Here is a 25,032-nt window from a genome sequence, read left to right as displayed (position 1 = left end):
GGAGAGTCCCAGTTGGGGGCTGAGATCCTTTGCTGGGGAATGTGGCAGGGAGAATGTAGGAACTGCCCCTCGCCCCCACATCCTGTCTGTCCCCTCCTAGCTGCCTGGGAAGGGATTCATTGGAGGGGGTGGTGGGGAGGGGGAGTGGAAAGAACATTTCCTCCTCAGGGCAGTGGGAAGGGTCTGTGACTTCCTTTCTCTGGAAGGCAGCTCTGTCCCTCTGTCTCCTTTTGGCCAGCAGGGAAGTCCCACCTTCTATCTAGCTTGGGCTGTGATGCTGGCTTTGTTTTTGTGGGATCCTGGATGGTGTTCTGAGAGGGACTGTGCAGGAGTAGGGGCAGGAGCTGAAACGGGGAGCCCTGTGGCATTCTGCCCAGCCTATTGTGATCTGTTCCTGGGGCTGCACAGAGATGCCAGCAGGTCCCGTCCCTGCAGTGGCTCAGATGAGGGGTCCCAGCCTAGCCCTCACACCGAGCAAGGACTTGAGACCCTGGCCCTGCTCTGAACAGGTCTAGGGGAAAGATGGGAGGGCGGCATGGCGATGGGGCAGTCTGTGGGATGGTGCTGCCAAGTTTTGGGGATGAGTTGAGGGGGGTCTAAGGAGAAGCTGTAGAAGAAGAGTCAGGGTACAGAAAGTCCCCTGTCCCTATAAGAGAATGAATTATCAACTCTACAGCTGGGCAGGTCCAGCCTGAGGGTCTGTGACTCAGTAACTGGCCTTCTGTGGGGTCAGAGGGCATGTGGCGGGAGGGCCACCCTGGACAGAACAAGGTTTGGCATCTTGCCAAAGCCTGTTCTATATATATCATGCCAGCCCCTGGCTCTGGATATGCCAGGCTGGGCACAGGGACAGCTAGAAAGGAGGGTACCTAGGGAGAGCCCCCCCCCCCCCCGCCCAAGCCAGGACTGGGTGAGACCTGGCCTACTGTGTGCCCTGGGCAGCCAGCACTCAGGTACTAGGCTAGGACCCGAGCTCCAAGGGGAGGTAGGCTGGTGCTGGACATACAGGCCAGTGTACAGCAATGGTGTGAGCACCCAGGAGGGGCTGAGGCATTGGACTCTCCTGGGCTGGGCCGCTGGGGAGGATGGTTTTGGGGAGAGGGGATGCGGAGAAAGGCATTAGCCATGACTGGCTTGGGGCCTTGCAGGTGGAGCCAGGTGGAGGGGAAGCACCTTTTGGGGAGGGTGCTTCCCTCCCCAAAGGGAAGGGAGGAGTTCAGCCTCCACTGTGAGGTGCCTGGAAGTGTTGAGCTGGGTGACATAGATCTCTGCTTTGAAAGCAAACCAGGGTGCCATGGGGGGTGGGCTGGGAGGCCTGGGTTCTAGGACAGGGTTGATGTACACTCCAAAGGCCCAGGGTGAGGGGGGTGCCTCCCACTTGAGGCTCCCTGAGACCTGAGGCACAAGATCCCCCTAGAGCTAGGACCAAGCTTGGGGAGGGAATAATTCTGTGCCCACCTTCCCAAGCTGGGTGAGGGTGGGAGGATGTCCTCCTCCTATTCTGCAGGAGATATGGACCTCAGACCCCACCCCAGGACTCCATCCTAGGCTCTCTGGGAGCCAAGGCCTCACCCTAGTGAGGGGGACAGATGGACAGTGCTTGAGCTAAGCTGACTCTTCCCCATCTGACTCTGACCCCATTCTTTCCCCAGGGGCTCCATAGTTGTCCGAGCCCCACAGGGCCGAGGGAAGCCTGGGCAGCCCACGTCACCCTGAGACCACCAGGTCCCACTGTGTGCAGGAAATCCCTGTCCCTAGCACACTTCCCTCCCCAGGCCCCCCCATTCCTAAAGGCCCAGAGCAGCCAAGGTGGGGGGCATGTTCTCCCAGGCCTACCTCCTGGGGTGCACCCTTGGTCTGCTCCCTCCTCATCCCTGCCTAGGCACTCCTCCCTGCAGTGTCCTGAAGGGACACCTGCTGCCAGGCTGCTCAGGCAGTCCCTCCCCCCAGGGCCTACAGGGTCTTCCTTCCCCAGCCTCCAGCCTCCAGCCCCCAGGAAGCCTCCTCCCCCTCCTCCTCCTCCTCTTCTTCCTCCCCCTCCTCCCCCTCCTCCTCCTCCCCCTGGGGAACCACATTCCTGGCATAACTGAGACAGGTATGTGTCCCTCCCTCTGCGCCACCTTTGGGTGAGGGAGGCCTGCTGCTCTGGGGCAGCCTCTACCAGAAGGAGACCCCCACCCCCTGCTTCGTCAGGGAAGTAGCCTGGCCTCTTCCAGTACCAGCTGCCCACGCACTGTGAGCCTGCCCAGGCTGGCAGCTGAGCGGGCATTTCCTCCAGCCCTCAGCCCCCACGCTCCCACCACCCTCTCCATCCTCCCCTCATGAAGACTGGTCCTAGGGCTTCTCCTGTAGCCCCCAGAAGGGACGTGGGCCTGGCTGAAGTCCTGGGGCCCTTCCCTCCGCACTAGGAGCCAGAAGCAGAGAAAGGAAGTGTTGTCTGCCCTCAACTGGGGCCTGGCACAGGGACGGGGTCAGAGTGAGTCTGGCACTGGCCCATCCCAGCCCTGCCCAGCCCTGGAGGGGGTCCTGGCAGGCCCGATTCTAGCGAGTTCCCTCCATGCCTCCCTGCCAGGCCAGCTGTCTAGGACCTGAAGGAGGGCAGTGCTGCAGGTCAGGATAGAGAGACAATAGGTCCTGAGCCCCTTGACTTCTTGCAGGCCCTACAGGCATTGGAGCTGGGTGTGGGTGGCAGACACACCCAGACAGGGACCAGCTCCCCACAGTATGGGGGCAGGGAGATGTCCAGGGATGTTTCTGGGCTCTTCCCTCTGTTGCCTGGCACTTAGCTTCTGTACTCCCCCCATTCCTGCCCTACTGCCCTGCTCCCCCCACATGCCTCCCTGCTGAAGTGGGAGGTAGGTAGCTTCTCCCTGTTCCCTCTTCTACCCTCTTCTAGACTGTGGGTTCTCACCCCACCCCTTTGCAGACCCCACCCAGTGTCCTCCTGGGCCCCTCCCCCAGGCAGGTCAGCCAGGAGGGCTGAGGGAAGGCAGGCCCAGACTCGAGGTTGCCTGCCCCACTCTCTCTCCTTCCCTTCGCTGGGGGAGGGAGTCTGCCCAGGTGGGGCATGACCCCCCACTGTGCTGGCCTGTCCCCGCCCAGGGAGTCCTTGGCTGGAAGTCAGGTGCTTCCAGGGCACCTGCTGGCTTTGGCTTTGATTTTGGTGTGCATTTGCTGGGGCAGCCCCAGGGTGGGGGGCTTTGCTAGCCGAAACCAAAGGGCTTGCTCTCATGTCACTTCCCTGGGGATGTCTTCCCTTTGGGCAGGGCTAAGCTAGTAGAAACAGCTCCTGGCTTTTTCCAGACCCCACCCACCCCCTCGCTCCCCAGCCCCTGCAGATTGGAAATGGAAAGAAAGGTTGTTTTGGAACTGTCCTCCCTCTCCCTCTGTCTTTGCTGGCCACCCCGAGCTGTGCTGGGCAGAACACGTTCCGGTGGGGCTGGCTCTGCCCTTGCAGGCCCTCTGTGGGTGCTGGGACCACACTGCACAGATGAGGATACGGGAGATCTCCTGCTCAACACTAGCTGCCCTCACCCTGCCAGTCCTCACCGGCTGGGGGGCAAGGGTGACAGGATGGGATGGGGCTGCCCCAGGGAAGTCAGTGGGACAGACGCCCAGGCCTCGGGGCCAAGGGTCTAGCACAGCCTCCTCCATCGAGGTTGTGTTGCTTCCTTCCTGAAGGGTTAATCCCCCCCACCCCATGAGAATCAAAGCCTGCCGCCCATCACCACAGGAGGGTGGAAAACAGCTGCAGAAACAGGCCTCCTTCCCACCCCCCACCCTTTGCCTCTGCCTGTGGGACCCAGGCCAGTTGCACCCCGTCTCCCCCTCGCCCAACAAGTTCTACCCTTGCTCAGAGACCAGGGGGCAGGGTACAGAGGGACCCCCTTTCCTGCTCTGCCCTCCTGGCCCTAGCGCTCCCCTTGCCACTGGGACAGGGAAATCAAGGCTCCGCACTGCGGCCTGGCTGGGGCCGGGCTGGGGCTGTAGGTGCAGTCTCCACAGTAGCCCACATGGTGCTGTACACCCCGGAGTCCCAGGAAGCGCCCACTGGAAGTGCTCACTGATAAGGTAAAGGGGGCTGAGAACCGGCGGCCGCAGTGGCAGGTACCCTAACGATAGTGGCGCAGTTCGGTGAAGGGGGGCAACGTGCCCCCCACGGGTCTCTACTGGGGCTTAGGAGGGGTCATGTTCAAGGCCTAGGCTGTGGTCAGGATCTGGAGAGGGGGTGACCTGGGCCTCTGGAGGGGCATTCAGTGGGGAGAGAAGCTCCCCGCAAAGGGGCCTCTCTCCCCCCAGAGCAGATCCTGAGAACTTCCTCTGAGGAAGACCCCCTGCCAGGGGCTGCCTCCAGCTGGACCTGGGAAGGGGAAGATGGCCCCTCCTAGTCCCCTCTCCCCCTCCCCCGTGGAGCAGAGGCTCCGGAGAGGGGGAGCTTTCTGTCCTCGCAAGGAGCCAGCGGCTTCCGGCTGTGTGGCCCGCACACGTGTGTGCGCGTGTCTGTACGCACGTGTGCATGGTGCCTGTGGCCTCAGATGTACTGACCTGTGCCCATGACCGTTCTGGTCAGCCCCGGCTGGTGGCCTGTGCTTTCTGCCACCCTAGTTTCCCTGGGCTTGGCCTGGGACAGGGGCCCTGCAGGGGCTCTGACAGCGGGGTCCTGGCCTCTGCTTGCTATGGGTTGTTCCATTTCCCGCCTGTTGCCCACCCTGGGCCTGGCACAGGGCTGGGCACCTCCTCCTGCAGGCTCTGCCTCTGGGCGTGACCACAGTGGTTTCTCAGCACTGAGATGAAAGGGCTGTGGTGACAGGACAGAGTCCCTGGGGGCCACTCAGGTTCACTATCCCAGCATGTGCCTGTGGGACCCTGAGTCTGACACAGGGCTCTGGGAGCGGCAGGGCAGTTAGGGAGTCACACTGGGCAGGTCTGGAGAGGTGGGTCTGAGCCTTCCCTGCTCCTCTCCTTAGTAGCTTCCTCTCAGTCACCCCACTCCTGCCCTGGGAGAAGCAGGCAGCCTGGTGTGGCTGCTGGAGGCACCTGCCCTTCTCTCCGTAGATAGGAGGCTCCCGTGCACATCTGGGAGAAATAAAAGCACAAACATCTGGGCCAGACTGTGGCCTGCCCTAGCCTTCTGGAAAAGAGAGCTTGTGTGCCCAACTTCTCTTCCCGGAGGGGGAGGTGATGAGGCTGGGTCCATTCACTGCTTCGTCCAGTGGCTCCTTCCTCAGCCACACATCCATTCACAGCCCAGTGCCCGATCCTCACCAGAAATGGGGTCACCTGCACAGAGGCCTGCCGGGGTCCTGGATGGGCTTCTCAAGGAAGCCAGGTGTGAACTATGTGTTGAGGGATGAAGGCAAAGGGGGAGGGGTGTTCTGGCCAGAAAAGACCGCACAAGGTCTAACGGGTACAGGGAACAGCAGGTGTCCCCGTAGCTTGGCTGAGCGGTGGGAGAAAGCTGCTCTGGGCATGGTGCAGGACAACGAGCTGGAAAACCAGAAACAATTGCTGTAACCCGCTGGCTGAGAGAGCAGGCTGATCCTCACCCTGGGACCCTCCACCTTCCCACCTGATGACAGCATACTCTATGCTAGTCCCATTGCTCTCCCCCTGGGGAGAAGGTCCCCCTACAGACTCCAGGGCTGCCTCCATTTTCTGTCTGCAGCTCTCTCCTCTGGGTTTCTGTCTCTCCGCCCCTTTGTTTTCTGAACCTCCGCCCTCCGAGTCCCAGTGAGCGTCCGTCTGCCGACACCCACCCAGTCATCACCTGCATCGAGCATCCCCATTCAGGCCTCGGTGCCAGTGTGTGCATCCCTCATTGCCTCCCCAAGGTGCCCAGCTCAACACAGTCAGGCCCTCAGCAGTAACACAGCGTGTCCTGATTCTCCAGGCACTGCCCACACCTCGGTGCCTCCCTGGCTCTCCCAGCTCTCTCTTCCTCCTGGAGATGGGCAGGGCCGGATGGAGAAAGAGGTGGAGTTGGGGCTGTCCTGGAGAAGAGGGACAGAGGGTACGGATCAGCCCCACTCTACCCCTGCTTCTTCCTCCAGGCACCTACTCTCCTCCTCCTCTGTTCAGATGGCTCCCCCTGGTGGCTATAGCCGGTGTCCTGGCAGGTGTCCAGGCCCTGAACTGGGCTCCCTCTCCCAGGGCTCCCCAGGCCTGAGGATCTGCATCCCCTGGCTCCTCATCTCTTACTCCTAACCCTTGTCACCTTCAGGCCTCACCACGCTGGCATCACCTGGCTTCCTGCGGTCCCCTGGGACTTTGTAGTTGTGTCCGTCTGGAAGCTCTTTCTACTGATCTGTGCACCCGCTTCTCGTTACCCAGGTCTCTGCCACAGTGTAACCTCCCTGTGGGCAGACAGTTTATCTGACTCAGGACCCACTTAGCCTGCCCAATGGAGGAGCTCAGACAGGCTAGTGAGACAGGGCTGGAGGGACCCTCGACACCAGTGGGCGATAGGTAAGGAGTGAGGGACAGGTGCGCAGGCCGGTGTTCAGGCCCCTGGCATCCAAGCATCCAGCCTTGCTGAGCTGCTCCTCAAAGCTGTCATTTAATCCCACCACCCTGCAGCGTGGACTAACAGGCAGAAGTATGGGCCTTGCCTGCTGGCCAGGCGGGTGGGCACACAGCCGACAGTCAAACGTGGCTACGTCCTGGCCTCACCTGAGGTGAGAACTGGAGGCTTGGGCCTGACGTGGCCTCCTTCCCAGTGGCTGGCCCTGGGCCAGCAGCAACCTCCCGCTGTGAAATGCCCATTGTCTGCTGAGGCCCAGAGAGAGGGAATGGCTGCAGCTAGAGAACAGATACCAGGAGACTGGGGACTGGGGGTGGGGGCTGCTGTCTGGTCCCCTTCCCCTCCCCCACCAGGGCAGCCTGAGACTCTGGGCCAGCTAGGTAGCCTACGCTTGACTGACCCACGCCAGGGCAGCCACGTTTTCTATCCTCATGGTGTGCGCCTCAAGATCCCCAGAGAATGGGGGGGCAGACAGACTGGAGGTGGCTCTGGCCAGGGGAGGCCCCAGCATTAGAGGTGTGTGTGGGCATGTGCACTGTGACTATGCCAAGGGGAAGGTGGTGCCACCCCACCTCCACCCCATCCTTTCTTGGGTAGCTGGGCCCAGGTCCTCCAGAGTGAGGAAGGGGTCCTCTGCACAAGAAAGCGGCCATCAGGCTGCTGGTGGGCTGGATACCTCATCTTCTCCAGACCCCATCCCCCACCTTCCTTCTCAGGTCCGAAGAAGTACCTGGAGATACCCAACCAGAGCCTTCATGTGTGCACGTGGGTGTACGTGGGGGCAAACCCAACGTGCGTTGTGTGGGTGAGGGACAATGTGTGTGAGGTGAGGCCTGAAGGTGAGAGTGTGTGTGTGTGTGTGCATTCACGCCAGTGAGTGAGGAAGGAGTGTGGAACAGCCAGTGCCAGTGCAAACTTGGGTGTCTGCATCGGAACACCTGGGACGCTGAATGTGCGTGTGTACATCTGTGTAGTCACAAGTTGCTGAGTGTGAGCCCAGAGACCAAGGGGCTAATTTCTGGCTCAGAACATCCTCTGTTCCTTCCTAGGGCATGCGCCTGCACGGGCTGGTCAGGGCTGAATGATTTTGAGTCTGAAGATCCCAAAATAGCTCTGGTAGCCTGTGTTCCCCTCCCCCTGCTGGGCCTGGGGCCTCAATGGCCCTTTGTCTCTCTGAAGGCCTGGAGCCCCTGTCGGGGGCTCAGACTCTGACTGGGGCCAGGAAGGACAGGCTGCCTGTGGGTTCGCCTCCTCCAAGCCAGGCCCTAAGCCCCACCCCCGTGTCGGCCGACGGGCCAGTCTTCCCCTCCATATGAGCATCTGAGGGCAAGCTCATTTGCCCACAGAGACGACCCTCTGCCAGCCCCCAGCCCACCCAGGGATCAGACTCACACTGATCCCTGGGCATGCCCCTCCCACACCCTGGTTCCTTTACCCGCTCCTCCTGCAGAGCCTACCCGTGATGCTGTGGCAGGGGCAGACGGGGCCCATGTGTGTGGGCATGTGAGCATTGCCTGGGGTTTGACCCCTGGCACTGTCCATGGGGCCCTCTCTGAGCCAAGGGATGTGGAGCTGCAGTGGGACTGCAGTGACAAGGAAATGGGAAACTGTGAACCGCCTGGGCTCGCCACACGGTCTCTGGGCTCTGAGCCAAGCCCTGCCCCAAGAAGATACAATGTCAGACCCTGCCCTGGGTGCTCCCAGGCCAGGGTGGCGCCCTGGGGAGCTGCCGGCACTATCTGTATGGTGTGGGCAGTGCCAAGGTCCAATGAGGTGAGGTAGAGGATGGGAGGCACCCCTGAGAAGGTGAGGCTGACCAGGGGCCAGGGTGTCCAGGTGGTTTGGTGGACTGCTGCTCTGGGTCCATTGCAGTGCGAGGTGAGGGAACCACGTTGTTTATTGGTTTTTCCTGCAAAGTTTCATTAGGTTTTGTTAGAACCTCAGGTTCCAGGCTCTCAGAGGTTTGAAGACCTCCGCTGTGGGTGATGGGGGACCCTGACAGGATGGGCTAACCCTGAGTGGGATGTGGCCCTAGTGTGCCTGGCCACGGGATGGAAAGGAGTCAAAGGAGATGGGCCTCCTAGAACTGGGCCCTGGCTGGCTGGCAGGTGGCTGCTCTGGCAGAGGAAGTGGGGGGACGGGCAGAAGCTTGTGGGGGGAGCATGGAGGAGCCTACCTGACCAGGAAGGTGGGGAGCTCTAGGGACATGTTTGTGACATAGCTGAATACGGCATAGGGTGGAGGGACCTTAGGGAGAGTCCAGCTGGATGCTTGGTGGGAGTTGAGCACTAAGACGTCTGTTGGTGCCTTGAGGTGCCGTCACTGTGGACGAGTGGAGAGTTGGCACCAGGAAGGGCTTGTGCCAGGGCAGAGCCGCCGCACAGACCTGAGGGAGGAACTGCAGGAAGGGGGTGTGGTCCGTGCTTCTTTCCCAAGTGGACTGAGACGAGACCTCAGAGGGACCAGGGGTGGCTCTGGTGACTGTGGTAATAGCAGTCTGGCTGAAAGGGGGACCTGCTGACCAAGCGTGCAGAGTGTCCTCCGGAGGCCTGAGTGCAGCGAGTCTGAGTGAGTGGATGGCCGTGGGTCTGTTGAGTGTGGGATTGTGTGTAGATGGGCATGACTGAGCATGTATGGGGGTGTGGGCAGCGGGGCAATTAACGCCTTTTCAGCTGGGGTGGGGAGTTGGTCAGCAGTCCTGGGACGGGGCTGGGTGGACCCTGATCCCAAGGAGAAGAGGGATCCCCTGTGCCTTGGAGGCCAAGCTTCCTCTCCCTGTCTCTCCAGAAAGGGCTGGCCGACTCTAAGAGGGACAGGCAGAGGTCACTGCAGGGCCTCGAAGACCTGTGGCCAGGTCCAGGCTGGAAGCGGCCAGACGTGGTGGGGGTGGCGGCAGGCGCTTAGGGGTCCCTCCCAAAGGACTGTGGGCGGTGGAGGGATGGGGCTGCAGGGGAGTGAAGGCGTTAGTCATAGAGATGGCCACCTAGGGGATCCTGGCTGCAGAGGGTGCGACGCGACCGGTGTGGACGATGGGGACGGTGCACGACCCTCGCCCTACCCCCAAGCCGGCAGGAGCTAGGGACGTGGAGAGGCCTGACTCCGGCCCGCCCGGTGGGCCACGCGCCCCGGCCCGGCTGTGACGTCACGGCCCCGCCGCTCCCGGTGGCCTCTTGGGGGCGCTCCAGGCTCGCGGGACCGTGCTGGGAGTACCGCGACTATTTACGTAACGATTCTTTACGAGGAACTCATTTGCATGTTCTTCTCACCGTGCCCAGGGGAGGTGGGAAGTACGCGGGGGGTTTGAGGTGTTGCCATCAACTCCTAGGTGGGGGCGGGCCTGTCTCTCCGCCTCCGCCCTCCGGGTTGGACCCAGCGCGCTCACCACCTGTGCGTGTACCTGGGGGACCCTTCCCCCCACACGCACACTGCCAGGGCGGGGCCCGCAGAAGCACACGCGGTGACACGCACACACAAGCACACGCACACGCAGCCTAGGATGGAGTCCTGCAGACGGGCCCGAGCCCCATTGCGGGGAATCGGCATGACCCTCCGGCCCTCCGCCGCGTCCTCGGCCGCTGACACACTCAGTCCGGCCCAGCTCCGCCGGGTGGGCGCGGGAGGGGACCCGCCCAGCCCCTGACCCCGCCCCACCCTTTCTCCCTCCGCCCACGCCGTTCCCGGCCCCCCACCCCCCAGCACCTGCCTCCACTCCCCTCCCCCCCGCGCCCCCGCGCCCCCCCGCCCCACGACCCCCGTTCCTTTCCCAGCGCCGGCTCCCGCCCCATCCCGCGCCCCCACCCCTGCTGCTGCCCTCGTCTGCCCCTGCGTTCCCTTTTGTGCCGCCGCCTCCCGTCCTCTTCCGCCCGGTCCTCTGCGCCGCGAGCCCCGACTCCCCGCGGACACCGGGGTCCCCGGGGGCGTCTTCCTTTGTCTCCGCTCCCCGCCCTCCTCCCGCGGCGCCCCTCGCCCCTCACTCACCGCCTCAGCCCTGGCGAGGGCGACGCGAGCCGGCGCTGCTCGCCCAGAGGCGGGAGCCGAGGCGCGGCCCTCCGAGGGCCGGCTCTTTCTTCTCTCCCTTCCGACGCGCGCGCGCGCTCCTGCGGCTCGCTGCCATCGCCGCTCCCGCCTCTGCCGGGGACTGGAGACCCTCCGCGCCGGCACCCCGCCGCGCCTCCCCTCGGCGCCGGTGCCCCTCGGACCGGCCCCTCCAGGGTAGCCGGGCGGCCGGGAACGGGGCTCCGGGGCCCCGCGGAGAGCTACTGGCGCCTACGGCTACCGGGTTGTGGACACGGGGTGGCCGCTGGCTGGCCCGTGGTCTCTCCTCCTCTTCCTTCTGAGAATTCTGCACACCTCCCATTATGGGCCTCGGGGGCTGCGGTGGGGTCCTGGTGCTCTCCGGGCAGTGACTGGCACTGAACTTTGAGAACACAGCTGCTGTCAGCTGCCCTAGGGGTCCCAGAATGGGAGGAGTTGCCCCGAAGAGGCCCAAGGGCACCCCTTGAGGAGCCCCACATCCTGAGAGTGGGGACTGAGGAACCCAGGGCCATGCCTCCGCTACCTCTGGAGAGGGACCCCCGGCAGCAGCGCGGGGTCTCCCTGCTGGTGCGATATTTTATGATCCCCTGCAACGTCTGCCTGATCCTGCTGGCCACTTCCACGCTGGGATTCGCGGTGCTGCTTTTCCTCAACAACTGTAGGTGGTTGCGGTCCTGAGCCAGCCTCATCTGATCCTCCTGCTGGCTGAGTTCCCCTGCCTCAGCCACCACGAACTGGGGGACAGGCAGGGTCACATAGAGGCTACCAGCTGAGATGTGGCTCAGATGGGCCACCTGCATCTTCTGGGGACAGGATGGGCCATTCTCTGGATCCCTGGGCCCCTCAAAGCTTATCCTTGGGCTCCTATGGGGCTGACCCTCATCCTGAGCTGCAGAGACAACATTCTCTGGGAGCTGGGGAGGAATGCAGCAGCTGACTACACTGAAGTGGGGGCTTTGGCATGGCCTGGGGCTGGGCTCATCTAGGGAATAGGTGGCTGCCCCCACCCTGCCTGACAGGTGTCAGGCCATGACCATACAGCTGGAAGGGCAGAGAGAAGCAAGGGCCTCTGCTTTGACTACCCACAGGCTTTGGCCAATCCTCAGGGCTCAGAGTGGGGCCAAGGAAGGGATGGGGTTGGGCACTGGTATAGGGGGCAGGTGTGGGAGGGCAGAGGTGGCTCCTCCAGACTGGGCAAAGGGACGGGCTATGGAAAGGCCTGCTCAGAGAGGACTAACTTAGATATTTGTGGTTTTTTTCCAGACAAACCTGGGACCCACTTCACACCAGCGCCCCCCACGCCTCCAGATGGTGAGTTGAGCGGGGGGGCCTCAGGTGGTGACAGGCTGTACTTGGGAAACCGTGCCTGGAGGGGGCAGTGGCACTCTTGGCCATTCTTGGAGTGTGCACAGCAGACATATTGGGTGTGTCTGGAGCAGAGAGGAGGCTGGATGACGGAGCCTGGGTCCTTCCTGGGATGTCCACGGTGGTGGACAAGCAGAGGGCCTGTGGGGTCCTTGGGCCTGGGCCTGAGCCTGTGTCGGCCATGGGCCATTGCACACAAGCATGGCTCCAACTTCTCTGGGCCTTGGCCTTCTTGGCCGAAAAATTGGGAATAAGTCCTGGGGCCTGCAAGTTGTAAGATGGGTCAGACAATATGTGCGAGCGTGGGGGGTCATGAAGGACCAATGACTGAGGAGGGATTGGAGAGCCTGTTCCTGGACCGAACAGCCTGGGGTTGGCCTTCGTGACCCACTTTGTGGGCTGGGACCTCGCCTCCCTGAGGGGCCTGCTGGTCTGTGGGCCGCTGTAATTAAGCTAACGTGATGGGGGAGGGGATGAAGCTGTTAGTGCCCCAGGAAAGGGCAGTTTGGGGTTCTCTCCTTGGGCAAGGACAGTGAGAGCTTCCAGCTTTGTGCTCAGTACCTGGGCCCCCTGCTGGGTGGGTACCTGCTCAAGTTCATAGAAGTCACTTATGGAAGGCTATCCATATATGGGATCGAGGCTATAGTGAGCTGGGGGCTGGAGACCAGACTGAGTCTCCCACAGGCTGTGGGCAAGAGGCCTGGGGCTGTCTGGATTTAAAGACTGTCCTCAGCCTCCTCTCCTGAAGCCTAAAAGCCTGGAGCATCTCCTTTGCTTTACATACCTACCGGTCTTCCCTGCAGCTGCACATGTGGGCCCCCACACCCGCATTCTGATCCTACTGCACACTGGGGGACAGCTCCATGCCATAGCCGTCATCATCCCTTGAGGCATACACACTGTGTATTTGTGGCCACGGGCAGGGCTTGGGGCATCCATTCCATCCCCCAGCTCAGTCGAGACCAGGAGGGGAGTTAAATATACCCACGCCAGCCGGTGGCTATAAAAACCACTGCTGCCTCCAGCATGGCACATTGTGAGGGGGCCCCTGGGCACGCGGGGAGTAAGACTGTGCAGGGGAGCTGAGTGGCCGGAGAAGGCCTCCTGTAGGGGTCGGAGCTGGGCAAGCGTGGCAGAGCGCGTGGCTCGTGGGCATATGGGTGCTCTCCCTGCATTTATGAGGGGCAGTGTACGTATGATTAAGGGCTGATACAGGCGTGAGACTGGTGGTGCCTGGCACGTGCTGGGCATGTGCTTGCATGCCTGTGAGTGCCTGTGTACTTGTGCATGTTTTATGTCCAGTCAAGAAACTCGTCTTGAGCCTCGGTGATTCCCTAGTCCTGGGGGGAGCGGAGAGCACACATGTAGACAGGCAGCTGTGAAGCGGGCATCAAGACTGTGCATGGGAGCAGCCCTCCCCTGACCTCACAGCCTGAGCGTGGCTCTGGGGAAGGAACCCATTTCAGCCTGGACAGGGGATGAGCACCATGTACTCCAAGCTTCTGCTTTGCCTACGTCGCGTCACCAAATGCTGTAGCTGCCCTGGGAGCCATGAGATCTTCCCCCGCTTTAGAGCCAGGAGGCTGCCCCTTGGGAACTGCCGCTCTGACAGGGGTGCAGGCTCCGCAAAGTGGTAGGAAGTGGAAGGGCTTGGACCTGGACCCACCTGTCTGACTTGGGAGTCAGTGTGGGGGCCTCAGCTTGATGGCCCCCAGAGGCACCCTGGCCTCTCCTCTGCCCTCAGCCACCTTCAGTCCAACAGCTAGTCCCAAGGAACCTGTCCCCAAGATGTTTCTGGTCTCCTGCCCCCAGCCCCTCCCCTTGCAGTCCACCTTCCATACACCTGACCCAGTGCTCCAGGCTCGCTTATCACAGGTTAGCTGTCCATCGTCATCATCACTGTCCTTCCCTAGTTTTTGTTTTGGGGGGGACAAAGCAGAACCCTGGGCTGTGGAGGGAGAGTGCAAGTCTTGGTGGGCAAGGAACATGCTAGTCATCCAGGAGTAGATGTCTTTGTCCGAGGAGTCTGGCTGGACAGAGGTGAGCAGAAGGAGAGTGGCCTGAATCCAAGGGCACAGACACTCTGCCACCAGCCCAGGGGCCTGAGGTGTAATGAGAGAAAGACCAAGTCTTTGGCCATGGGGTCAGGACTCTGGGAGGGACCTTGGTCAGCAGCTCCAGTTGTTAAGCCAGATAGAGGAATCAGCTGGATATCAGCAAGTGCCCGTGAATTTGGCCTGGGGGTCCCAGGGGCCTTGAGCAAGGAAGACGAGAAGAAAGTGCTGAGGGGAGAGGAGAGGGGGACAGAGGGAGATGGAGGGAGACAGAAGCACGAAGAGGCCTCACAGTGGACAGACTTTGAGTTTGGTCTGAGCCAGGACAGAGGGGAGACCAACGTAATGACAGCTCTTGTTCCTGTTATTACTGGGGCAGCTGACACTCTGCCCAGAGCTGCATGCTGGGCACCCTGCAAGCCTCTGCGGGTATTGGCCCACTCAGCCCCACGGTAACCCTGGGAAGTAGGTCCCACCGTCCCCACTCACAGAAAGAGGTACTGCAGCATGATGGGTCGGTAACTTGCCCACGCTCACCGGGCAGGTGAATGCAGAGCTGGTGGTGGCCTGGCTCTGGGATCTGCAGGAACAGGGACACAGGGGAGCTAGGGAGGAGGAAGGCAGGAGCCTTGGTGGCAGGGACTTCAGGCTGGGTGTCCACACTGGCCCCACCCTTGCCTCAGGCCCCTGTTCACTCAACCTGTGTGGGGTGGGGGTAGGGGTGGCCAATCAGACCTGGAGGAGCCTGAGGTGGGTCGTTGCTGTGGCAACAGCTAGCTTCAGCTCCCTTGGGGGCCCTGCCCTCCCCCAGACGGAGGTGCTTTCTCCCTCCTGCCCCACTTCCTGAGCCTGCTGGGAGGCAATGGGGGGAGCCACCCCGCCCTCTCCACCATAACTTATTAATGATAATTAGACCCAATTAAACATGTATTAGATGTAGACAGCTGCAGCCTGTAATGGGCCCACGCGCCTGTGGGTGTGCAGTCCTGGTGGGGGTCCTAAGGAGTCAGCCTTCCTCTCTTCAGGAGCGGCTATCCCTGACAGCTCTGGGTTTAAATGTCTGAGAGCCTTCCGCATTTCTCCAATCCGCAGGACTGTGGTCCCTCACCAGTGGGTGTCAAGAGCAGCCACTTCCTTGGGATGTGCTGGGCACGCGGCAGTTTTTAACTGCAGAGTTAGAAACTAAAATGTTTAGAGGAAAATGACGGGTCTGCGGAGCCCCTGTGCTCAGCCTCCCAGAGGAGGTCGCTCTTGAGTGTGAGGTGGGGCAGCAGGACTGGGGAGGAGGTGTGGGGAGGTGAGGACATTTACTGAGGTGGGGGCTCCGGAGGATAGGTGGGGAGGTGGAGGCATGTGAGAGCCTGAGGGGCCTCAGAGAGAGATGCCCCATCAGCTTTCACTTGGGGAGACCTGGGAGGGCTGGAGGACCAGGAACGTTCAAGAAGGCCACATCAAGAAAGCCACAGCTGAGGGACCTGGGGGAGATGCAGGAGGTGAGGGGGCCAGGCAGAGAAAAGCCCCAAGAGGCAGGGCCCACATAGAAAAGATGTGGGAAGAAAAGAGGAACATGGGGGGAGGCCTGGGGTTAGGGTGCCGAGGGGGGGCCCAGAGCCAGAGGTGGAGCATGTGACCTGGATCCACAGACCACCCACCCATCTGCTCTACAAGCGTCTGACCTCAGACCAGAGGTGGTGGGGGTGGGGCTGGTGTTGGACCCTGGAGCAGCTCCCAGGAAGGAGCCGGGGCCAGGGCTCTGGGGGCGTAGGTCAGGGGTCGGATGAGGGGCTTTGATTCTGATTTGAGGAGAGGGTGGGCCCCTAAGCAAGGTGGGGCAGGTCCCTGCGATAGAGTTGGCCTGAGGGTTGGTTTCTTGCTCTGTTGGGGGGGCTCCTGACTCCCTGGTGCTGGTGCACCATCTGGGAGACGACCCACTCCACAGCTGAGCAGCTTCTGCCATGAGCAGAAGTGCTGGGGCTGGCGGGGTTTGAGAGGGGAAGGGGCCGGGCCGTCAGCATGCGCAGGCAGGGGCGTGTGGCCGCGGCCTCGGTGGGCACACACATGTTCCTGCGAGTGCCCGGCACAGAATGTGTGGCCATGCGCGGCGTGGGTGGAGGTGTCCCTGGGGTTAGTGGACGAACACGGAGAGTGCGTCTCGAGGTCTCGGCAGCTGTGTGGACACAGGGACGGGGGCAAGCGGGCTGGGCCCTGACCTTCCCTTCTCCTGCCCCGCCCAGCATGCCGAGGAATGCTGTGTGGCTTCGGCGCCGTGTGCCAGCCCAGCGCAGAGGGCTCCGGCCGAGCCTCCTGCGTGTGCAGGAAGAGCGCCTGCCCCGCCCTGGTGGCCCCCGTGTGCGGTTCCGACGCCTCCACCTACAGCAGCGAGTGCGAGCTGCGGCGGGCACAGTGTAGCCGGCAGCGCCGCATCCGCCTACTCAGCCGAGGGCCCTGCGGTGAGTGCGGGCACAGGCGGGCACCCGGAGGGCGGGGGGACGGCTTCGTGACCCCAGCCTGCCCCTCCAGGGTCCCGGGACCCCTGCTCCAACGTGACGTGCAGCTTTGGCAGCACCTGTGTGCGCTCAGCAGATGGGCACACGGCCACGTGCCTGTGCCCAGCCACCTGCCAGGGGCCCCCCGACGGCCCCGTGTGCGGCAGCGACGGGGCGGACTACCCCAGCGAGTGCCAGCTCCTACGCCACGCGTGCGCCCGCCAGGAGAACGTCTTCAAGAAGTTCGACGGCCCCTGTGGTGAGCGGTGCCCCCTGCACAATGCACGGCCTCTGCGTGTGCGTGCCCGCCTGGCCCCGCGCCCTGACCTCTGCCCTCCACCTTCTAGACCCCTGCCAGGGTGCCCGCGGTGACCTGAGCCGTGTCTGCCGCGTGAACCCACGCACGCGGCGCCCCGAGATGCTCCTGCGGCCGGAGAGCTGTCCTCCTCGGCACGCACCCGTGTGCGGGGATGACGGGGTCACCTACGACAATGACTGCATAATGGGCCGCACGGGCGCTGCCCGCGGCCTTCTCCTCCAGAAAGTGCGCTCTGGCCGGTGCCAGCCTCAAGGTGGGTGGCTCCTGGAGGAGGCCCAGCCCTGCCACGCAGTGTGAGCTCCGGGCCTGCCTGAGCTCCTCCCCGGCGCCCACTCGCCACCCCGTGCGCCCGTGGACGCCCTGTGAGCCCCGAGGTGGGGGCTGTCTGATCTCCTTGCTTCGCCCTCCCAGACCAGTGCGCAGACGTGTGCAGGTTCGGTGCCGTGTGCCTGTCCCGCCGAGGCCGTGCCCGCTGCTCCTGCGACCGCGTCGTCTGTGACGGGGCTTACCGGCCCGTGTGCGCGCTCGACGGGCACACGTATGACAGCGACTGCTGGCGCCAGCGGGCTGAGTGTCAGCAGCAGCGTGCCGTCCCCGCCAAGCACCAGGGCCTGTGTGGTGAGCACCGGGGCGGGGGCCGCCCGTGCCGGCCACGGGCCGGCCCTGCGTCGCTCCCTGCTGCCTGTTATCACTTACCATCTCCATCCTGACTCATGCTTCTCCTGGGGCCCTGGGGAGGCCGCAGGGCTGCTGTGCATCCGCAGGCTCTGGGGCAGTGGGTTCTGTTAGGGGGTGCCTGCAGCACCCGGGGGGCCTGGCAGAGACGGGGGTCCTTGTGCAGGCTCCCCGGTGCCCGCATGAGGCCGTCTTGCCCCATCAGCCTCCAGACCCCTGGGCCCCCCACTCTGGGGACGCCAGGGCCCCCACAGAGGCAAAGTCTCAGTCAGGCTCAGTGTGGGGATGGGGTGTGCGGTGGCTCTGCCAGCCCCCCACTGTGTGTCCGTCCATCGGTCGGTCTGTCCGTCCTTCCACCTCTCTCTCTGCGTCTGTATTTTCTCCTCTGTCCTTCCTTCCCTCTCTGCTCCGCCTCTTGTGTCTTCCAGCCTGACCTACTGGCAGGATGAGGTACCGCGCCTGCCGCCAGGAGCCCACGGCCCGAGGTCTGCCCCCAGCTCAGCGGGGGGGTTGGCTCGCTGCTGCCTGGCCTTGCGGTCCTCAGAGCAAGTGGACAGACAACTCCTCCCCTTGGTGGCCCTGGGTGTGACCGCGGGCCACGACTCCTCCCCCCCACAGGGAGAGAACCCCCCCCCTACACGTTCGGGTGTCCCAGGGCTGCTGGTAGCCAGTGGTCAGTGGCCTGGGTGGCTGCAGAAGCCTGGCCCTCCCTCAGCCCGCTGTGGGGAAGTCCTGTGTCGTGGGGGCAGCCCCTCCCCGCACCCGGGCAGGGGGCCGAGGCTGCTGGGGTCTGTGTCCCTGTCTGCGTCCGTCGTGTGTCTGTCCCTTTCTCTGCTGTGTCCCGAGCATTCGGCTCTTCTCCCCGTCCACTTTCCCTCTGCTGCCCCCACCCTGGGGGAGGGTCTGCTGCGTGGAGCTGGGGGCTTTGTGCGTGAGCCTGGGGGAGCAGGAAGAGCCCCCTGAGTGCCCTGTTCTCCCCAGACCAGCCCCTGTCCCCGTGCCTTGGGGTGCAGTGCCCGTTTGGGGCGTCGTGTGCTGTGAAGAACGGCGAAGCGGAGTGCGTGTGCCTGCAGGCGTGTTCGGGCGTCTACGACCCTGTATGTGGCAGCGACGGCGTCACGTACGGCAGCCCGTGCGAGCTGGAGGCCACGGCCTGCGCCCTGGGACGGGAGATCCGGGTGGCCCGCAGAGGACCCTGTGGTCAGTGGTGGGCAAGTGAGCCGTGCCGGGGGTGGCCAGTCCTGACTGCCACGCTGATGGGGCCTCTTCCTCAGACCGCTGCGGGCAGTGCCGCTTTGGAGCTCTGTGTGAGGCCGAGAGCGGGCGCTGCGTGTGCCCCTCCGAGTGCGTGGCCTCGGCTCAGCCCGTGTGCGGTTCCGACGGGCACACGTACGCCAGCGAGTGTGAGCTGCACGTCCACGCCTGCACGCGGCAGATCAGCCTGCATGTGGTCTCAGCCGGGCACTGCCGTGAGTGGGGCTGTGGGGCGGGGCAGGTGGGGCCCTGCGCCGCCCTCGCCGGGGCTGCCCTGACCCCCGCCTGGCTCTGCCCCCCAGAGGCCTGCGGGGACACGGTGTGCGCCTTCGGGGCCGTGTGCTCGGCCGGGCGGTGCGTGTGTCCCCGGTGCGAGCGGCCCCCACCTGGCCCCGTGTGCGGCAGCGACGGCGTCACCTACGACAGCGCCTGTCAGCTCCGGGAGGCAGCCTGCCGGCAGCAGACACACATCCAGGAGGCCCGGGCGGGGCCCTGTGAGCAGGGTAGGCTGGGGGCGCCGGCCTGGGCTCTGCGCGCCAGCCTCGGACAGGACCCCGCGGGTGACCCGGCCCCCTCCCCTCAGCTGAGTGCGGCTCGGGGGGCTCCGGCTCCGGAGAGGACGGAGAGTGTGAGCAGGAGCTGTGCCGGCAGCGAGGCGGCGTCTGGGACGAGGACTCGGAGGATGGGCCGTGCGTCTGTGACTTCAGCTGCCACGGCGCCCCGCGGAGCCCGGTGAGCCCCCACCTCCCCCGCTCTGGGCGGGCGGCGAGGAGGTGGCTGTGGCCGCCCACGCTGACACCGCCCCTCCAGGTGTGTGGCTCGGATGGGGTCACCTATGGCACCGAGTGTGAGCTGAAGAAGGCCCGGTGTGAGTCGCAGCGAGAACTGTACGTCACGGCCCAGGGCGCCTGCCGCGGTGAGTGGGCCTTGTGCCCGCGTGCGTCTCTCCTTCTCGGGGTTCATGTGTGCCGTGGGGGCGGGGAGCACGTGGGCTCGAGGAGCGCAGTGCGTGTTCGTGCGGCTACAAGCTGTGGGAACGAGTGCCTCCGAGCAGCAGGGGTGCGTGAAGCACCGGGCTTCGTGCACCGGCGAGGCCTTCCCTCCGGACACTCTTTCTTCGGGGGGGCCCGGGTGGCGGCCCAGCAGATCGCTGCATTTACTAGACTTCCACGTGTGCGTGGGTATGTGGACTTATGCGTGCACACACACGTGGGTCTGTGGGTGTGTTTGACGTGTGCGGTTGGGGAGGAACAGGGGCCGATGGGTCTACGTGTGTGTTTTGTATGTGTGTGGGCCAGCTTGTAAAAACATACTAACCAAGCACACTTGGTCCTGGTCATATGTGTACGTGCGCGGCGGCGTGTTCGCCATCTTTGGGTGTTCTGCGTGTTTTCGGCACTACGTGACAGATGTGTTTTGTAAGTGGTGTGGGGTCCTCGCCTGTGACCCAAGCTCCAGGTACCAGGGCCCGACAGCCAGGGGAGGTTGTGGTGGAGTGGCCAGGCCCAAGGTGGACATGTGGCACTGCGTGTCCCCCTCCCTGCAGGCCCCACCTTGGCCCCACTGCCACCCGCAGCACCCCCGCACTGCACCCAGACCCCCTACGGCTGCTGCCAGGACAACATCACTGCGGCCCGCGGTGTGGGCCTGGCCGGCTGCCCCAGTGAGTACTCACGCCCAGCCCCAGCCCGCAGCCCGGTGGGGCCGTGTGGTTGCCGTGACCCTACCCGCCCTGGCCTTGCAGGCTCCTGCCATTGCAACCCGCATGGGTCCTACAGTGGTACCTGTGACCCAGCCACGGGTCAGTGCTCCTGCCGCCCGGGCGTCGGGGGCCTCAAGTGTGACCGCTGTGAGCCTGGCTTCTGGAACTTCCGTGGCATTGTCACTGATGGCCGGAGCGGCTGCACCCGTGAGTGACAGGGGCCATGGTCAGTCCCCAGCCGAGCACTCGCACCTGTCCGTCTTGTCACCTGCTCCTTGTCTCACCTGCTCAGACCCTGGCCTGACCCACACCAGGCAGGAACTGGGCCGGGCCCTGGAGCCCGTGGGGAGGCCAGGCGCAGAGCTCAGGTTCTTCCCCCTGCCTCCCAGCCTGCAGCTGTGACCCCCGGGGCGCGGTGCGGGACGACTGTGAGCAGATGACCGGGCTGTGCTCATGTAAGCCCGGGGTGGCCGGGCCCAAGTGCGGGCAGTGTCCAGAAGGCCACGCCCTGGGCCCCGGAGGCTGTGAAACAGGTGAGAGCCAAGCCTGGTGCTGACCTTGGCTCCCCGTGCCAGGGGTGGGGCCATCATAGGGGTGAGGCCTCTGGAGCCAGCAGGGTCTGCCATGTCTACCCCAGATTCCTTGGCGCCTGAGACGTGTGCTGAGATGCGCTGTGAGTTTGGGGCGTCCTGTGTGGAGGAGGCTGGCTCCGCACATTGTGTGTGCCCAACATCCACCTGTCCGGAGGCCAATGCTACCAAGGTGAGGGCTGGGGCATGTGGAGGGCGGTGGGGTGGGGAGGGGCCTCCCCCCAGCAACCTTGCCCTGTGCCCAGGTCTGTGGGTCGGACGGAGTGACCTACGGCAACGAGTGCCAGCTGAGGACCATCGCCTGCCGCCAGGGCTTGGACATCTCCATCCAGAGCCTTGGCCCGTGCCGGGGTAAGGCCCCACCCACCGCCTGAGAGCTGACCGAGAGGGCCTGACTCTGGGCTGACTGCCTGACCTGGCCCTCCACTCAGACTCTGTTCCTCCTGCAGAGGCTGCTGGTCCTGGTGCACCCCCAACACCTGGACCCGTGGCCACGTCAGGGCTCAACGTGAGCAAGGCGCTGCCATCCCCCCCCGGCGCCCTGCCCCGGGCTCCCAGCAGTACCCCTCCCAGCCAGCCCACACCTCGACCCTCACCGGGGCCGTGGACCCCTGCCGGCATCCCCAGGACGACCCCGAGGCCCGTGCTGACCATGCCCCCCACGGCCGCTGCCACGGCCAGCCTCACCACGTCGGCCTTTGGCGAATCTGGCAGTGCTGACGGGAGCGGTGATGAGGGACTGAGCGGTGACCTGGAGGCCAGTGGGACTGGCTCAGGGGGTGAGCATGGGCTCAGGGATGTGCGGGACGGGGCCCAGGGAGGCTACCTCTCGGGCCAGGCTTAGACTGCACCTCCCCAGGACTCGAGCCCCCTGACGGTGGCAGTGCTGCGACCCCTGGGCCACCCGTGGAGAGGGCTTCTTGCTACAACGCACCTTTGGGCTGCTGCTCAGACGGCAAGACGCCCTCGCTGGACACAGAGGGTTCCAACTGTCCTGGTGAGTGGGTAGCCGGTGGCTGGGGTGGCACGTGAACCGTGGCCTGGACACGCCAGGAACGCTGTCTCCCCTCCCAGGCAGGAGGCCTGCCCGGCAGGTGGGCACTCAGGGCTTACGGTTTTCTGATTTTGGCACACGCACGTGCGTGGTCTTGGGCATTCAGCATGGGCATGCACACGTGTGGGTGCCCAGGCCCTGCAGCTAACTTGTCTTTCCTGTTGCAAGCCGGCCTGGAGCTCTGCTCCAAGACGTCTGGTAACTGATACCGGCCCCACCCCAAGACCCCACTAACCTCATGACCATCTGACTAACCTGCCCTGCACCCCGTGTGGCTTGCTGCTGGGGTCTGTGCCTGTGGCCCACCCAGAGGCCAGGCAGGTGCCGGGCAGGGCCTCACTGCCCCCTCCCCCACAGCCACCAAGGCGTTCCAGGGTGTGCTGGAGCTTGAGGGGGTCGAGGGGCAAGAGCTGTTCTACACACCGGAGATGGCCGACCCCAAGTCAGAGCTTTTTGGGGAGACCGCTAGGAGCATCGAGAGCACAGTACGTGCAGGGCCCACAGGGCAGGGGTGCGGCCCTGCCCAGCCACTGGCTTCCCCCCCAGGACAGGCCCAGAGAGGTGCTGGAGAGGGAGGGCCTGACAGCCTGGCCTGGGCAGCTCCCCAGAGCCCTCACCACTGCCCACCCACAGCTGGATGACCTCTTCCGGAACTCAGATGTTAAGAAGGACTTCCGAAGTGTCCGCCTGCGGGACTTGGGGCCTGGCAGCTCAGTCCGAGCCATTGTGGACGTGCACTTCGACCCTGGTGAGTCCCCTACCCCCGGCCCTCCCAGGAGGCGGTAGGCGTCTGTGCGGGGCTCCCCCATGCTCCGTGTCCCCTCCTTCTCAGCCACAACCTTTAGGGCGTCTGATGTGGGCCAGGCCCTGCTCCGGCAGATACAGGCGTCCCGGCGCCGGTCCCTGGGGGTGCGGCGGCCCCTGCAGGAGCACGTACGCTTTATGGACTTTGGTGAGTGCCCAGTCTGGCCACGTGCTGCAGCTAGCCTGCCCTCCCCCGCTACCCACAGGACCCCTGCCCCGGCTGGCCCTCCCTGTGCTCTGCTTTCTGGGGGCCCTGACTGTCTCTCTACTCTCAGACTGGTTTCCCGCGTTCTTCCTGGGAGCCACCACAGGAGCTGCGGCTGCTGCAGCCACGGCCAGAGCGACCACTATGGCCCACGTGCCTTCTGCTGTGACCCAGCGGGCCCTCCACCCCAGCCACACAAGCCGGCCTGTTGGCAGGACCACGGCCCTGCCCACCACACGCCAGCCCCCCACCACTGCCCCCCGTCGCGTGCCTGGACGCCGGCCCTTGCCCTCAGGCCCCCAGCAGCCGCCGAAGCCCTGTGACTCCCAGCCCTGCCTCCACGGGGGAACCTGCCAGGACCAGGACTCGGCTGGAGGCTTCACCTGCAGCTGCCCAGTGGGCAGGAGGGGTGCCGTCTGCGAGAAGGGTAAAGGTCATCCATGCCGGAGAGAGGCAGGGAGGCAGATGGAGGGGAGGGGGCAAGGGTCGGGGCCAGGCCAGGCCAAGCCACGGTGGAGAGCTGGGGACTGGGCAGAGGGGGCCCAGGTTGGGGTGAGGGGCAGGTTGGATTCCCTGCCCCAGAGCTGGGGCCGGGGCCAGCTTGGGGATTCAGGGCTGGGGCTTTCAGGCTGGAGGAGAACCCCGAGCGGGGCCGGGCTCCTCCGTGCCCCTCCAGCGGGTCCCTCCCTGTCCCCCTGCAGCACTGCACCCCTCTGTGCCAGCCTTCGGGGGCCACTCCTTCCTGGCCTTCCCCACCCTCCGTGCCTACCACACACTGCGCCTGGCACTGGAGTTCCGGGCACTAGAGCCCCAGGGACTCCTACTCTATAACGGCAATGCCCGGGGCAAGGACTTCCTGGCACTGACTCTGCTGGGGGGCCGTGTGCAGCTCTGGTGAGTGGCCAGGGCGGGCCAGGCGGAGGGGGCTGTGGGGGAGGGGGCGGTCAGGAACGGGGCCAAGGCGGGTGAGGGGTGGGGGCGGGAGGCTGAGGTTGGGCGGTGGTCCTGGGCCCCTCCGGCTGTCCTGAGGGCCTGCTCCCATCCCCCAGGTTTGACACCGGCTCAGGGCCCGCAGTGCTGACCAGCTTGGTGCCCATAGAGCCCGGCCGCTGGTACCGCTTGGAGCTGTCTCGGCATTGGCGCCGGGGCTCGCTCTCAGTGGATGGGGAGACCCCTGTTCTGGGCCATAGCCCCAGCGGGACTGATGGTCTCAACCTGGACACAGACCTCTTTGTGGGCGGCGTCCCGGCGGACCAGGCTGCCGTGTGAGCACCAAGGAGGGTGGGGCACCCCAGACCCTGGGCCCCTGACCTTGGTCCTGACCCCCGACTCTTGTGGGCGGCATCCAGGAGGCCCAAGCGACTTCTGAATCGCAGAGTGGGTGCAAGGATGAGTGTGGATGATGGCAGTGACCCTGATTTGATCCCAATCCTGATTCTGTCTCCTGGGTGGCATCCCTCAGCCCCAGGCTGCCGTGTTACCACCAAGGAGGGGCTGGGCTGGCCCTGACCTTCAGTCCTGAGCCTTGACCCTCAACCCACTTCTTGGTTCTGTCCTGTTTGTGGGACTGGCCATCCTGGGGGCACCAAAAGTGGGGAGCAGCCCTGATCCTGGCTGGTTGGGGGTGCAGTGTTAGAGCTGGCTGTAAGAGGGGGCCTGTGGTTTCTGGCCTCTGGTGCCTGACCCTCCTCCTGGTGGCAGGGTGCTCGAAAGGACCTCCATTCGTGTTGGCCTCAGGGGCTGCATCCGCCTGCTGGACGTCAATAATCAGCGGTTGGAGCTCAGCAGCTGGCAGGGGGCTGTAACCCGAAGCTCCGGTGTGGGCGAGTGCGGGGACCACCCCTGCCTGCCCAACCCCTGCCTCGGCGGGGCCCCGTGCCAGGCCCTGGAGGCTGGCATGTTCCACTGTCAGTGCCCACCTGGCCGCTTTGGTGAGGGTGGAGCCTGGGCTGGGCGCAGGGGTGGGGGG

The 25,032-nt window shown here is 64.3% G+C and overlaps 1 protein-coding gene across 8 annotated transcripts in view; it reads left to right on the top strand.

Annotated features, from left to right (window-relative positions):
• AGRN (agrin) overlaps positions 1–25,032 on the top strand; it is a 34,268-nt gene that overhangs the window by 3,455 nt on the left and 5,781 nt on the right. For 4 of the 8 annotated variants that reach the window (XM_035020097.1, XM_035020093.1, XM_035020096.1 and 1 more), the window contains exons 3-26: positions 11,819–11,866; positions 16,209–16,424; positions 16,495–16,719; positions 16,808–17,032; positions 17,191–17,397; positions 18,436–18,654; positions 18,729–18,923; positions 19,011–19,211; positions 19,292–19,440; positions 19,519–19,624; positions 20,255–20,371; positions 20,453–20,617; positions 20,800–20,943; positions 21,048–21,172; positions 21,246–21,351; positions 21,432–21,779; positions 21,860–21,997; positions 22,412–22,539; positions 22,688–22,802; positions 22,887–23,006; positions 23,134–23,490; positions 23,765–23,957; positions 24,113–24,328; positions 24,765–24,994. In XM_035020097.1, the coding sequence (XP_034875988.1) occupies positions 11,819–11,866; positions 16,209–16,424; positions 16,495–16,719; positions 16,808–17,032; positions 17,191–17,397; positions 18,436–18,654; positions 18,729–18,923; positions 19,011–19,211; positions 19,292–19,440; positions 19,519–19,624; positions 20,255–20,371; positions 20,453–20,617; positions 20,800–20,943; positions 21,048–21,172; positions 21,246–21,351; positions 21,432–21,779; positions 21,860–21,997; positions 22,412–22,539; positions 22,688–22,802; positions 22,887–23,006; positions 23,134–23,490; positions 23,765–23,957; positions 24,113–24,328; positions 24,765–24,994 (4,293 nt within the window). Of the gene's footprint in view, positions 1–10,836; positions 11,214–11,818; positions 11,867–16,208; positions 16,425–16,494; positions 16,720–16,807; positions 17,033–17,190; positions 17,398–18,435; positions 18,655–18,728; positions 18,924–19,010; positions 19,212–19,291; positions 19,441–19,518; positions 19,625–20,254; positions 20,372–20,452; positions 20,618–20,799; positions 20,944–21,047; positions 21,173–21,245; positions 21,352–21,431; positions 21,780–21,859; positions 21,998–22,411; positions 22,540–22,687; positions 22,803–22,886; positions 23,007–23,133; positions 23,491–23,764; positions 23,958–24,112; positions 24,329–24,764; positions 24,995–25,032 lie in introns of those variants that run through there. The other 4 variants (XM_035020099.1, XM_035020098.1, XM_035020094.1 and 1 more) reach the window with 2 other exon arrangements.

Source organism: Mirounga leonina, unplaced genomic scaffold, assembly GCF_011800145.1.
Source record: "Mirounga leonina isolate KUSES-001 unplaced genomic scaffold, KU_Mleo_1.0 Mir_173, whole genome shotgun sequence".
Lineage (NCBI taxonomy): Eukaryota > Metazoa > Chordata > Mammalia > Carnivora > Phocidae > Mirounga > Mirounga leonina.
This window is presented reverse-complemented; position numbering and strand designations above follow the sequence as displayed.